The 14,155-nt window shown below is 48.5% G+C and overlaps 1 protein-coding gene across 2 annotated transcripts in view; it reads left to right on the top strand.

Annotated features, from left to right (window-relative positions):
* Window positions 1-7,265, top strand: part of LOC116952965 (uncharacterized) — a 35,332-nt gene extending 28,067 nt beyond the window's left edge. For both annotated transcript variants that reach the window (XM_032972731.2, XM_032972730.2), the window contains exons 3-4: window positions 874-967; window positions 5,434-7,265. In XM_032972731.2, coding sequence (XP_032828622.2) covers window positions 874-967; window positions 5,434-5,968 — 629 coding nt within the window. In that variant the 3' untranslated portion in view covers window positions 5,969-7,265. The remainder of the gene's footprint in view (window positions 1-873; window positions 968-5,433) is intronic.
* The last annotated feature ends 6,890 nt before the right edge of the window (window positions 7,266-14,155 follow it).

Here is a 14,155-nt window from a genome sequence, read left to right as displayed (position 1 = left end):
TGCTTTTGTCGTGTCGGTGACCCGCGCCGCCCTCGCCGACAAGACTCTCACCCCGGTCTCTCGAGCTCTCGCCTCGAGTCAAAGGAAATCGACTTGGACACTGGCCCCTCTCGGCCCGTCAAAGCAGGCGCCCCGGCACAGCCGAGCGCGGCCTGGCACGGTGCACGAGGCAGCGGTGCCTCCACGGTGTCTTGCGGGCTGGACCGGGTGCTCACTTGAGGGCGAGTTGATCTAGGAGAACTTGACCAAGTAGCCTGGAGTGCGCCGTTCTCCAAAGCTCAGCGGGGTTGAGCCTAAATCGCGTTTGGATGGGTGACTGCCGTGCTGCTGCTGGGCTACGTGGCGGGGGCGGCGGAGGGCAGTGCATAAAAATACATTTGTTGCTTTCTACTTCTAGCACTGTGCTCCTCCCCTTGCCTTTACCGGCCTGCACTGACCATGGTGAAATATGGTCAAATAACCCCCACGATCCGCACTGTGTGGGGAGACCCTCATCTAGCAGTGGATTGACAAAACAGCTTTTTTTATTTATTTAAAGCTTTCGTGACTGCAGGGATACATATTCTTGGTTCTTTCGGTAAAGTCACGTAGAAGGGAAGCAATAAAATGTTTTATATTTTTATTATTTTATTGTTTCCCTTCTACGTGACTTTACCGAAAGAACCAAGAATATATATAGCTTTCTTTTTATTACATTGTCGTGTCGCCATCCAGCAGTGGTTTGTACATGGCTGATGATGAACTTGAAATATATACCTGCGGTCTCAATGGGGTCTCACATGTTTATAAATAACGACGATGATGATGACGATCATGAAATACAAACTTAATTCCTCTTTAATGGCTGACCCTGTGACGCTTCATATTGTCCAGATTCCATCGTCATCGGGTTTTGGTGTGGACTCACACTGCTCATCTGCCTCCTCTTCATCATCTCGTCGCTGCTCTTCCATCTCGGCACGCGCAGGTGTGTGCGTGTTTGTGTGGATGAGCTTGTGTGCAGTGAAGTATGGTTAGATAACCCCCATGATCAGCACACGGCGTGTGCAGGCCCGCATTGGGGTCCACGGTGCCGAGATGTTAACTACCTCGCCTGGTATGCAGGAGGTCGTGGGTTCGATCCCGACCCTGACGATGCCTGCTGCTGTATATTTGGAGTTTGCGTGTCTCTCTATCATCATCATCACGGTGGCTAGGAGATGTTAACTACCTCGCCTGGTATGCAGGAGGTCGTGGGTTCGATCCCGACCCTGACGATGCCTGCTGCTGTATATTTGGAGTTTGTGTGTCTCTCTATCATCATCATCACGGTGGCTAGGAGATGTTAACTACCTCGCCTGGTATACAGGGGGTCGTGGGTTCGATCCCGACCCTGACGACGCCTGCTGCTGTATATTTGGAGTTTGCGTGTCTCTCTCTCTCTCATCATCATCATCACGGTGGCTAGGAGATGTTAACTACCTCGCCTGGTATCCAGGAGGTCGTGGGTTCGATCCCGACCCTGACGACGCCTGCTGCTGCTGTATATTTGGAGTTTGCATGTCTCTCTATCCCCGTGGTCGCGTGGATTTCTCTCCGGGTCCTCGGGTTTTTCTCGCTCCACATTTGGAATCGAGGTGCGTTTAGAGTATTTGGCTGCGATAAATTTCCACACGATAAGCCGCTTCGTTGAGCTATCATTTATGGCCAGGTCGCTTCTGATCTTAAGTCTCTCCGTAAGACGACCACTGCCGGCTGCCCACAAAGTGGTCGCCGTTTTGCTGTCTCATGAAGGACGATGGATCCAGGTGGCAGTTGTCCAGGACTTGCAGGGCTCGTGACTCTGTAGCCCGCTTGCTCAGCCGCCACCGCCCCGCGTTACTGGGTACAAAGAAGGCCCCGAAGCAGCTCCTGTTGTTGTCGATAGCTGTGGTTCAAAGACAGAGTAGGGAGGTGAACTCGAGTGTTAAACAGCAGGTGTTGGAGGCAGGTGTTATGTCGGTGTTATTGTGCGGCCCAGATAGGTGAATATTTACAAAGCAACTGTCAAGAAGCTTCGGGCTTTGAGCACTGGTGGTGCAGACGGGGGCAGGAGCTGGGTGTCATTGCCACCAGAGCTGAAAAGACTCCCTTCCTCTGCCCCCCCCTGTCCCCATATGTAAAGACAAATATTACCCATATATATTCTATGGGTCCTTCGGTAAAGCCACGTAGATTGATGGTGATGGTCGGAAATACGAGCTCTATGGTGTAGAGTAGCGGTCCCCAACCTTTTTGGCACCAGGGACCAGTTTCGTGGAAGACAATTTTTTCACGGATGGGGGGGGGGTTCATCATTGGGTCTTTCCCCCTTTTCAAAGAAGCTCTCTAGAGACGTTTGCTTTTTTACCCATTCTGGCTAGGGGTTAGCTTGTGGGCTCACTCATTGTGGCTACTAGGGGTTCGCTTGTGGGCTTACTCATTGTGGCTACTAGGGGTTAGCTTGTGGGCTTACTCATTGTGGCCACTAGGGGTTAGAGCTTGTGGGCTTACCAAAACTGTGACTGAGACAAGTGCGCAGTGCGGGAAAGAGGCACGGACGGAAATGGTAAATAAATTAATGGGCGGACTAAAATAAGTGTCGGATTCTGAATTCTCATAAGGAGCGCGCAACCTAGATCCCTCGCATGCGCAGTTGACAGTAGGGTTCGCGCTCCTATGAGAATCTAATGCCGCCGCTGATCTTATAGGGGCTTAGCTCAGGCGGTAATGCGAGCGATGGGGAGCGGCTGTCAATACAGATGATGAAGCTTCATCTATCAATACAGATGATGAAGCTTCATCTATCAATACAGATGATGAAGCTTCATCTATCAATACAGATGATGAAGTTTCGCTCGCTCGCCCACCGCTCACCTCCTGCTGTGCGGCCCGGTTCCTAACAGGCCGCGGACCGGTACCGGTCCGTGGCCCAGGGGTTGGGGACCCCTAGTGTAGAGTTTTGATGGGAATTCTTCTGGGATGGATGGTGGTGGGAGTCAGGTTTTAGGTAGGCATCTGTATGGGTGGTTTTACTGTAGACAGTGTCCCATTGAGCCATCTGGTCTCTTTTCGATTTAAACATCCAAGAATGGTAACTTGCCATCCTTTTCCACGTCCATGGTGAATTTGATGGCTAGGTGTATGGAATTAATGTGGTTGAAGAATTGGCTCAACGCTGGTAGGCCATGTGGCCAGATGACGAACGTGTCATCTACGTATCCTCTTCCACAAGGAAGGATGTAGGGTGGATGCCTGGATGGCATCTGTCTCAAATTTCTCCATGAAAACATTGGCTACAACTGGAGATAAGGGAGAACCCATTGGGCTACCTTCAACTTGTTTGTAGAATGTTCCATTCCAAGTGAAGTAAGTGTTGGTGAGGCAGTGTCTAACCAGGGCAGGTACATCAGCATTCAGTCCTTGTTGGACCAAATCTTCAATGACCATCACCACCTAGCCAGTGAACTGGAGCACGTACACCAAGCCCTCAAGATGAATGGATATTCAGACTACACAATCCATAAAGCTATCACCCCAACCGTTGGGAAAGAACCATCTGAGGACCCAATCAAAACCATCACCTTTACATACATAGCAGGGGTTACCAAAAATATTTCCAAAATCATGAACACAAGATCAAGGTTTGATTTACTACCCCCAACCCTAGCTGCGGGGATAAACTGTACTCCTGTGTAAATGTATTTCATAACCCAAGTTTTCTCTCTAATTGTTTCTAGCATGTTTCTGCATCGCTCAGATTCCCTCACACTGTACGGCATTGTTCCCTTACGGTCTGTTGGCTGCGTCACTTAACTCACAAGATTTACCAGGGCAGGGGGGAGGTGGGCGGGGAGTGACGAGTTAATTGGCGGTGATTAAGGAGCGTCGCTGTTGTGTCAGACGGGGACATGAATTCGTTAAAAGTATTCTTGTCTGCATTGGTTTAACACGGAGTGGGCTTTCGCGACCAATATCATCCGCAGCCTTTTGCCCGTCCAAGGACGGGTGTATTGCAGTAAATCTGAAACTTGCAAGCGAAAAGCACAGACCTTTGACGTGATATTCATTGCATCTATTCGTGTGCAATTTGTAATGGCGCGGTGACACAGACCTATGTCATTTAAAGGTTATAATCCCTTGTTCATTATGACGTCATTTTTACTTCTATGTCACAACAACAGCGTTACGGAGATCACGTGACGTGCAGGTTCTGTAGTGAGGGTTGTAAGTTGACGCTGAGGAGGGGGGAGGAGGCGCCTCGCCCCCCATGTGGAGTGACGTCACCCGCCAATTATTATTAATGGCGGGGGGGAGGTGCCCATTTGGAGGACGTCACCTGATTATTAATGAGGGATGCTGTTCGATGTGAAGTGACGTTACCTGCTCATGATTATTAATGAGGGGAGGGGTCCATGTGGAGGACGTAACCTGTTCATGATTCTTAACTTACAGCTTTGGTGACTGCAGGAATTCATATTCTTTGGGTCTTTCGGTAAAGTCACGGAGATAGGTTCAAAGAAAATAACAAAAAACGACGACGTTTCGATCGCAACACAAGCGTTGCGATCGAAACGTCGTCGTTTTTTTATTTTCTTTGAACCTGTTCATGATTATTAATGAGGGGGGCTGGTCGACGTGGAGTGACGTCACTTGCTCATGATTATTAATGAGGAGGGGTGGGGCGGTGTCCACTTTGAGGACGTCACCTCATGAATATTAATTAGGGGGGCTGGTCAATGTGGAGTGACGTCACGAGCGTTCAGGACAGACATTCCTGGGTGATTATAGTCGGCATAATACAGGTTTTATTGGGTTAGATCGCGTAATTGTATACATGTGCCGTTAAACCCGCCACCACCAGACACAACCAGTTAGTAAGGTTTGTCACATTAACAGAACATGCAAATCCGTTACTAGTACAGCACACCGGGCGGTGGCGGGTCTAACGACGCATTTATATTTACACGATCTAACCCAAAAAACAACGTGTATTATGGATTGTTTACATTCTTCGTATTAAAATAACAGCATTCATGGGGTTCTTGTGGCCTGATTGTAGATCTCCGAATTCTTTGCAGGTGGCCTGTTTCCCCACACCCCCCCAACCCCCTTCAGCTTTCATGACAGGATATGGTACGCAACTTTTATTAGGAAGCCCTAGGAGCTATGCACTTTTAAATCTAAATTGAAAACTAATTTCTTAATAAAAAAAAAACAGTGCAGAAGGAAGGAGGCGATGGCGAGGCGTGGTGTCGGCAGCGTTGACCAGAAATAAAAATGGTCATAAACATGCAGAGTATATTTGGCTGCGATAAATGTGCACGTGGTAAGCCGCTTCGTTGAGCTTTCATTTGTGGCCTGGTCGCTTCTGAAAAAGAGCTACATAGCTCGGTGGGCCTTACCGACTCTAACGCGCGTTTGCGTGCGCGTCAGTGGGAGCAGGCAGAACAGCTGGTGGAGGCGGTCGAGCAGCGTGAAGAGCCTGCACATGGAGGTGAGCACGCTGAGCGACCAGGCCGAGGGCAGCTCCGGCACCGACGCCGACAACCTCATTACCTACGCGACGTGCGGCAACAACGGCGGCGGCGGTGGCGGCGGCAACACCGGGGGGGGCCCCTCGGAGCTCCGGAACCCTCTCGCTGTGGTCACTTACGGCACGACATCGCCTCCACCGCCGCCGTCTCGGGCGGCCTGCACGGGACCCGTGGTTCGCATCGACATGCCAGACGACAGAGGCGACGCAACAGCGACGCCAGTCCTCATGAACCAGCAGCCGCCTTCATCATCTTCATCATCTTCATCACCCCAGCAACAGCAGCAGCAGCAGCAGGCGTTTCTCTTCGCGCCGTGCCCTAATGGTGGAGACGCACGCTTATCTCAGCCGGCGGCGGACACAAAGGGCTGCGCCAATCTCACGCCTCCGGGCCATAGATCCTCTCTGTCAGTCACGTTCAGTGGAGACCTGTAAAGACCTGTAGAGACTTCCCCCTGGGGGTTTCCAAGCGATTCGCCCGCGGGTAGCATGACTGTAATTGATAACCCCCTCCACCCCCTTTGTGTGGGGATACACTCAAAACATTCTCTTAGCGGCCCCTGCACCAGTGGGCGAGGCTGTCGAGCATGCAGGCGGTGCAACTGCACTGAGGCCCCAGGCGCCAGAGGGGGCCCCAGGCGCCGGAGGGGGGGCCCTCTTACGCCAGGCTCCGAAGAGGGGAGAAGACAAGGAGGGAGAAGCGCATTTCATTCCTTGCAACAAGGCCCATGCGGACCATGCTACTCTATAGCCGTGCTCTGGATGTGTAAGCACGGTTGCCCAGGGCACGGTTGTCTGGAGAAGGGCGCTGCCCCGTGAAACGGACTTGGCTTGGTCGCAGAAGCCTGCCGGCCGGCCCTCTGCTCGATGCGGACAGATTCAGTTTGCATTTGATGGACGTTTCAATGCAGATTGACTTAATTTTTTACATTTAGAAGTGAGGTTTTGGATTGCGTGTAAGAGTAACTGGTTGGTTTACTTCAGACCATCGGTAGTAACATGACAAGCGTAACTTATGAAGCGTAGGCTTTTCATTGAGGTGCATGTGTTGTGGGTGAACGAAAATGAATGAAAGGATGGGCAGCATGTGTGATGAGATGAGTTTTGATGACGTCCGATGAGGTTGGAAGAGGTGCGACGAGGTGTCATGAGGTTAGATGAGGTGAGGGCTGGCTGAACATAACGAGGTAACTGGTATTTGCCAAACATGGAAATATTAACATTACCTGCAAATTACTCGATCGAGATGCACAAAGCAACATGGCCCCCTACTGCTAAAACTTGGCCGGACCGTCCAGAAAAAAAAAATAAACAGTTTATTGAGACTCGGTGAGGCTTTCTCGGGTAAACGGGCGCAATGATACATAATGCAGCCGTGCAGTGGAGTGTGAACAGTGGGTGGAGAGGCAGTGCCCATTGTGCTCCGTGTACCGTGATGCTAGTTTATAGGCCTCTGCCATCCCATGCAGGATGAAGGCCTCCCCAGGGTCGGTAACGGTGGGTGGCTTTCATCACGCATTGGAACCCCAGCCAGCCACACTCCTCGTACCCTGAGCTGAAAAGTCTGGCTAGCCGCGAATACAGTGCAAAGCTTTGTAATGCATTCTCGAGCAACCTTCTAAACCTAACTTTAAAAACACTAATAAAATACATAAAACATATTTTTGATACATTTACTATACCCTGAAGACTATGAAATAAAATATAAAAATAAAGCATCGTGTTGCGTTCACAGTGTTGCGTGGTGTGGTTCCGTACTCACCGCTCAAGAGTTGGTGCCCTCCGTTGAAGTAAAGAGCCAACGGTGAACACGAAAACGTGGGAAATCAAAGTGAGACAATCGCGGCGTGAAGGAGAGTCGGGGCTTAGAGACACGACTATAGGGAGCCATTCGCAGCTTCAAAACATGCGGCCACATTCTGCTTGGGCGGTGACACGGCTCAGCGCTAGCAGGTTCCCCGCGTGTTGCAGAGGTTAAAAGTAAACTTGAAAACTAAACCATCTTATTTTACCAGGTAAGACCCACTGAGCTGCTGTGCAGGAGCTCTTTTTCACAAGCGACCACGTGGCTATCACGAATGATAGTTCAACGAAGTGGCTTATCATCATCACGTGGAAATGTATCGCAACCAAATACTCTAAACGCGCGTTTCTAAATGTGGAGGGAAAAACCGGAGGACCTGGAGAAAAATCCACATGACCACGGTGAGAGACACGCAAACTCCACATATACAGGCGTCCGTATTGGGATCGAACCCACGACCTCCTGCATACCAGGCGAGGTAATTAACATCTCACCACCATGTTACGATTCGAATCCAGCAGGCTGCTCTGCTTATTCCGATGGATGTATGATAACTGTAATAACACGCGCCGATTGTTTCACAGCAGACGTTTAAGATCCCGTAACATTTGAAGATGGGGGGGGGGGGGGGGGCACTGAGTCCAACTTTGAATCAGTCCAAATTTGCCAAACATGAAAAATGCCCCGCACGTCACTCGACACTCAACAGCAATCGTCGCCTTATCCTGAAAAGAGAACATAGAACCCTCCTGAAAAGAGAATCTTGAGACTCGGCGAGGCTTTCCTGGGTAAAAAAAAAAAATCAGAATAATAAATATTTAGAACTGGTATCATTGCAGTGTTAAGACTTCTTCAGGAGGGTCCCGCATTGGGATGTTTTGACCGGTTCACGGATGAGTTATTTTTGAACGCGCGAGACAATGAGAACGTACGGAGAAACCCCCCACTGCATTCAACGGGGACGACCGCTCAGCAATGATTGTATCGAGAACGCTGGGCGTGTGACGGTGTGTCGCTGCGACGAAACCATATTCACTCACGATTACGTGCACTTCCATCGTGTGTCAAAAAGCATACCGGTCAACCCGTACGGTTGTCTACCCTGTACAGTGTTTTGGTACAGGGAAATTGAGTTTTCAGGTCCATACGGCGTACAGGCGTTTCAATACGGGCAAAGTAAATGTATATTTTTTTTGTGTTTATCCCTTGTGAATGGACTTTGTGAGATTAAAGTTGAGATTTATAAGGGCACGGGGTGACCAATAATATCTGAATTGGTGTGTAATAAAGTAGGCACTGATAAGGGGTTGACAGGTATGAAATAGACCTACGTGTTAAAGTATTTAGCAGTGAGGTAATGCCTACGTGCAAATACTACGTTGATTGACGAGACCCCTTTGCGCAGCGAAGAAAACAACACAGGGCAATTCTCAATAAACTGTAAAAAAAACCTAACGAGCCGGTGAACACGAGAAGAAAACATGATGTGAATCTCCCTGGCATGGAGTGTACGGGTCACGCAGATTGTACGGCTGCGCACGGACTTGCTTGTTCCATCCTGACGGGTTGACACCCACGCCCGCCTCCACACACTTAAGCACGTTGAACTTCTTTCGCACCGTACGTAGCCAACCGTGCTAATCGGAGGTGCGAGGAAAGTGACAATCAACTCAACATAAAACCACAAGAAACTAAAACGAAACGCCAGGAGCTGTGAGCGAAGCCCAGGAAACTAAATAAAACCCCAAGATGAGACAGAACTCTGAGGGTTGGTCCACCTTGGACCGAAAATAATTCCTTTTTGTAGCCCACAAAGACAAATATCCCTCATATAGCCTTGACAGACTGTTGTGACAAGTGCTGTTAGCGAGCACCTATGAAGGCAGCCAATAGTATATTAATGTTTCAGGGCCATCCATAAGTGACGTCACACTATTTTGGCCGATTTTTTACCCCCCCTCGTCACAAAAAGTCAGACCCCCATCAAATATGACGTCACAAAGCTCTGCCCCCCCCCCCCCCAAACCATATTTACATTTTGAAAATAAAACATTCTTCAAATAACTTTAAACTATTGTCATTGTAGTGCGTATTTAACGTGGCGCTGCACTCTGCTGTTGTAGGAGAAAACACGTATTAAAAAGGAGGCGTTGTAAAATGCTCCTTCATGGAATAAATAAAAGGTGGCCTTAGTAAATTTAAATAATCAAATGGTTAATAATGAAAATTAATCAAAATTTGTGTTGTTATAACAATGCTATTTAATTAAGTAGAACGTGTTTATATTTATTTAAAGTTGCGCATTTTGATGTGACGTCACATTCTAAACCCCCCCTCCCCCCTTCGTCACACTACGTGACGTAATTCATGGACGGCCCCTAAACTAAACCAACTTTGTATTTAGCAGGTAAGGCCCACTGAGCTATGTAGCTCTTCTTCAGAGGCGACCTGGCTATCACAAACGATGGCTCAACCAAGTGGCTTGTCACGTGGACATTTGTCGCAGCCAAAGACTCTAAACGCATGATGTTGATTCTAAATGTGGAGGGAAAAATCGGGAACACCCAGAGAAAAATCCACGCGACCACGGCGAGAGAGACACGCAAACTCCACGTGCACAGCATGGCCTGTATACTAGGCGAGGTAGTCAACATCGCGCCACCGTAGCGCCCTAGTCCGGTCCTCAAGAGGCCGAGAGGGCTCAGTAGTTTGTCCGGCACCGTGGCCACCAACAATGAGCTCCAGACGGTGATCAGCCAGGGGACTCACCGCTGACAACAGGTGCCCTCCATGTGCTCCCCGGGATGTCTCTGAGGTCTGGAGGGTGTCTCTCGGACTCTCCCGGCGGCCTGTGCCCCAGTGGCGTCTCCTCCAAAGGTCGGGCTGTAAAAGTTCCGCCTCGACGCGGGGCTCGCTGCTTCTCCCAACGGCGGGGCGCGCCCTTCGGCTGACGGGGAATACGGCGAGCAGTGGTCAAGGCGAAACCCCGATGGGTCGACTCCATCAGAAATGTCACCGTTGCATCTGCGGCCCGGTCTCCTCGCGATCGAGAGCTCAGTTCGAGGGAGGAGATGGCTGTCGTGTCACTCTTTGGTACACATCACTCCGTCTTGAAGCGCAAACTCCCGCAGTAAATTGCGCAACTTCGACCCTTGAAGGAATGACGCTCACCCAACAGCCCATGTGACACGACGCACACGGCTGGTGTCGATGTCGCTTGTTGGCTGCCCAGGAGAGCCGGACATCGTTCCTCAGCAGCAGCAGCAGTCACAAAGGTAAAGCTGTTCAGCGGTTAACAGTCGAGACAAACTGCAGTCTCCAGAACATGTGAAGATGGATGTGTCACGCAAGCCCTTTTAGACCCATGCGCTTAGCCATCAACGATGCCATTGCATCCCCGATGGAGCTTGGAGAGCTGAATGGAGTTCAAAAGAACTCACAAACGAACACCTTGTCAAAGACTCAAAGCAGAATATCCCTGGGTTTGATCTTCCACGAAGTTCATGGTCCACCTTAAACCGCATCCACTGCACACACCATGGCAGTAGATGCGGATACCTGATGCACAAATGGAAAATTAAAACTCTTTAATCGTGGTGCGACTGTGGCCATCCAGAACAGACCCTACAACGCGTAACAATGCAATGCCCCAGATCCACAAATACGAAAGAGGCCTCAGAGCCATGCACTCTGCTGTGTCTGTCTTGACCAACTGAATGTCAAAGTTGTTGCTCTGCATCTACATCAACCGTAGGAGAGAAGCAGAGGAAGGGGACTCTGCTCCAGCAGTGGCTCATGAGAATCACTCTGTGCAGCGTGTCAGCTGGACGCCACCACGGCCACGTCGCATACTCTGCGAGATTCAGCTTTGCAGTCTTGGAAGCAAGAGAGGGCATTTCCATTTGGGGAGCCCCTTTTTAACTCGCATCTTTGGTCCGCCACAGGTCCGTTAATTGACACCTCAATCACAGGACCAAATACCTTCACATTCGCGGCCTCCCTGCCATCGGTAGCCCCACCACATACTCATAGCACAAAGTTTGAAAGTGGATGACATCCTTCCTCGCACCTTCAAATTCTTATCGGTCGATTCCATATGACTTGTACTGTCCGTCAATACAATCCGTGCTTAACGATAGGTTTGCAAGAAATGTGACACATGCTTCGCGTCGTTAGTCATGCTGCGCAGCCGCTCTGTAACACACAAGCAGGAATCAATTATTATTCTGCCCAAACGCATCAGGCCACAGAGAGTCGTCGCACGTCGGTAACGTGAACTAATGTTTGTAATCGCGAACGAAGAAAATGGAGTGCAGATTGGATAGACTAAGAAGAGCTTAATCTGAACGGAATATCCATTCCACAAGATGAAGAGATTCATGCGCTCCCTTTTTATTCCATGAAGGAGCATTTTGCTTCTCCATGGGAGAATGGAGAAGCATACATTTTGAACATTTTTTGAATGATTGTTATTAAACATTTTGATTCCAATGATTCTACCAGGGCTTTTCATTCTGTGGAAGGAATATGTGATTGTTATAATTGTACTCTCCATTTTGCTTCGTTCTAATACAAAGTTTAAAATATTTTTTATAGTTATAATTACTTTCAATATTTTATAATTATAAGATAATTTCAATATAATATTCTGAGCATCTGCAGTTTTATTTAGACGAATATTTTCAATTTTTATTTAAAGCTTTCGTGACTGCAGTAATTCATATTCTTAGCTCTTTCGGTAAAGTCACGTTGAAGGGAAACAATAAAATAATAAAATATATATAAAACAATAAAAAATCTCACGACGTTTCGACCATAACACAAATGGTCGTCATCAGGTGTGTCGGTTCCGCATTAATTTATTTTAAAACGGCGTGTATATTTATTTATTTATCTAAAAAACGTCAACGCCACGCGCAGCGATTTGGCAGGTTATTTAGAAGGACTAGTCCATCTATGTTCTGAAAAGAGGAGGGGGGAGACGAAAAAAATAATGTATGCTGTCTGAAAGCCACCGTAAGCGTGAACAATCAATTAAGACCTGATATGGTTTATCAAATCTTTCCAATGATTGCTAAGCCAGAATCCATCTCCTCGGTTGAAATTGTCTCTGTGCTTGTATATGTGGATAGCCTCATGGTAGCCAGATGGCTTACAAAGAACCTCTGTCTAGGAAAAGTCAATGTCATGTGAGCCTACTGAATTATAACAGTGATCTGCCACGGCCGAGGTGTTGGTCCTGAGAATTTTTATTGTTTTGTCGTGAGAATTTTTATTGTTGTACATATATTTTATTATTTTATTGTTTCCCTTCAACGTGATTTTACCGAAAGAGCTAAGAATATGAATATTTTCAAGTGAATTTTATGCTAAATTTCATCTTTCCAACGCCTCCTTTTTAAAACGTGTTTTCTCTTACAACATCAGGGTGCAGCGCCACATTAAATACGCGCTACAATGGCAATAGTTTAAAGTTATTTTAAGCATATTTTATTTTAAAAATGGAAATATGGTGTTGGGGGGGGCAGAGCTTTGTGACGTCATAATTGAGGGGGGGTCTGACTTTTTGTGACGCCGTGTGATGAGGGGGGGGGGGGTAAAAAAATCGGTCAAAGTCGTGTGACGTCATTTATGGATGGCCCTGAAACATATTAATATACTATTGGCTGCCGGTTTCCAAACGAATACATTATAAGATCGCATCCATTGCACACGGAGTGTTTGTCACAAATGAACCACAATACCTTGCGGATCTCGTTAAGGAGCATGAACCATCATCACTCTGGTCATCATCGCAGGGGCTTTCAACGAACCGTCGAACAATCGCGTTCTTTCAGATGCACGCCTGCGGCCGTCTGGAACGCTCTTCAGATATTAGGAAGCCACTGGAGCTATGCACTTTTAAATCATCGTCTAGATTCAAAACTAATTTCTGTAGAATTGTCTTTTGTGTTTAGTTTGTTGTCTTTCCCCCGCATCTTCGATTAGCATAGTTGGCTATGTACGGTGAGAAAATAGTTCAACATACATACAGCATTTGTGCAACAAGCAAACTTTGGACCGGTTTCAACACGCAGTGTCTCATCAGCAGTCAGGCTCGCTTTAATCAACGATGAATAACTGCAAGGATCGTCTCTGTCGGATATGGGTCCTGGTTCGATGCGATATTATATCATCCACAACACAACTCAATTATTTGGCGTTGCGGAGAATATAAGAAATATACTTTAGGGTGGCAATAATCCATCTCCACGTGTCTCTCCCACGCTGCTGTAGCGCCACCTGCTGGCACGCAGCCCGCAAGGCTGCCTCTGCTGTCACGGACAGAGACATCAGCAGCAGCACTGCCCCCTGCTCGGCCGCAGCTCGCGCCTTCTCCTCCTCCCCTGCTGCTGATGCTGCTCCCACTGTCTGGAGCTCCCTTCCTTTCCCAGCCGCCCGTGATGCCCACTGCCCGTCCCTTTATCAGTTCCTCCCTCGTCCCCCGCAGTGCAGAATCAGAAATATTTATTTATCCCATACTCGACAAATCCGATGAGCTATTAAGCTCTTTTTTGTACGTGTGCGGAACTTCTTTCGCACCGTGCTTAGCCACAGATGTCCGGACGTTTGTCGCCACGCCCTGCAAGGTTGTGTGGTTATTTGCCCGTGTGATGTATAAACAAAATAAATGTTTTGTTTTTACTTAGAGGAGCCAAACATTGGCAGGAGGCGCACGGAGGATTAAAAATCTCCGCCCTGGAGGGAAACGTCGTACGTCGTGACGTCACCGCACAAACCCAGCGAAGCCGTGCGTCGTGACGTCACCGCGCAAGCGC

This window comes from Petromyzon marinus, chromosome 49 (assembly GCF_048934315.1).
Source record: "Petromyzon marinus isolate PM22_M1 ecotype Great Lakes invasive population chromosome 49, UKy_Petmar_22M1.pri1.0, whole genome shotgun sequence".
In the NCBI taxonomy this organism is placed as follows: domain Eukaryota; kingdom Metazoa; phylum Chordata; class Hyperoartia; order Petromyzontiformes; family Petromyzontidae; genus Petromyzon; species Petromyzon marinus.
The sequence above is the reverse complement of the archived record's forward strand: the minus strand, read 5'-3'. Positions and strand labels throughout refer to the sequence as shown.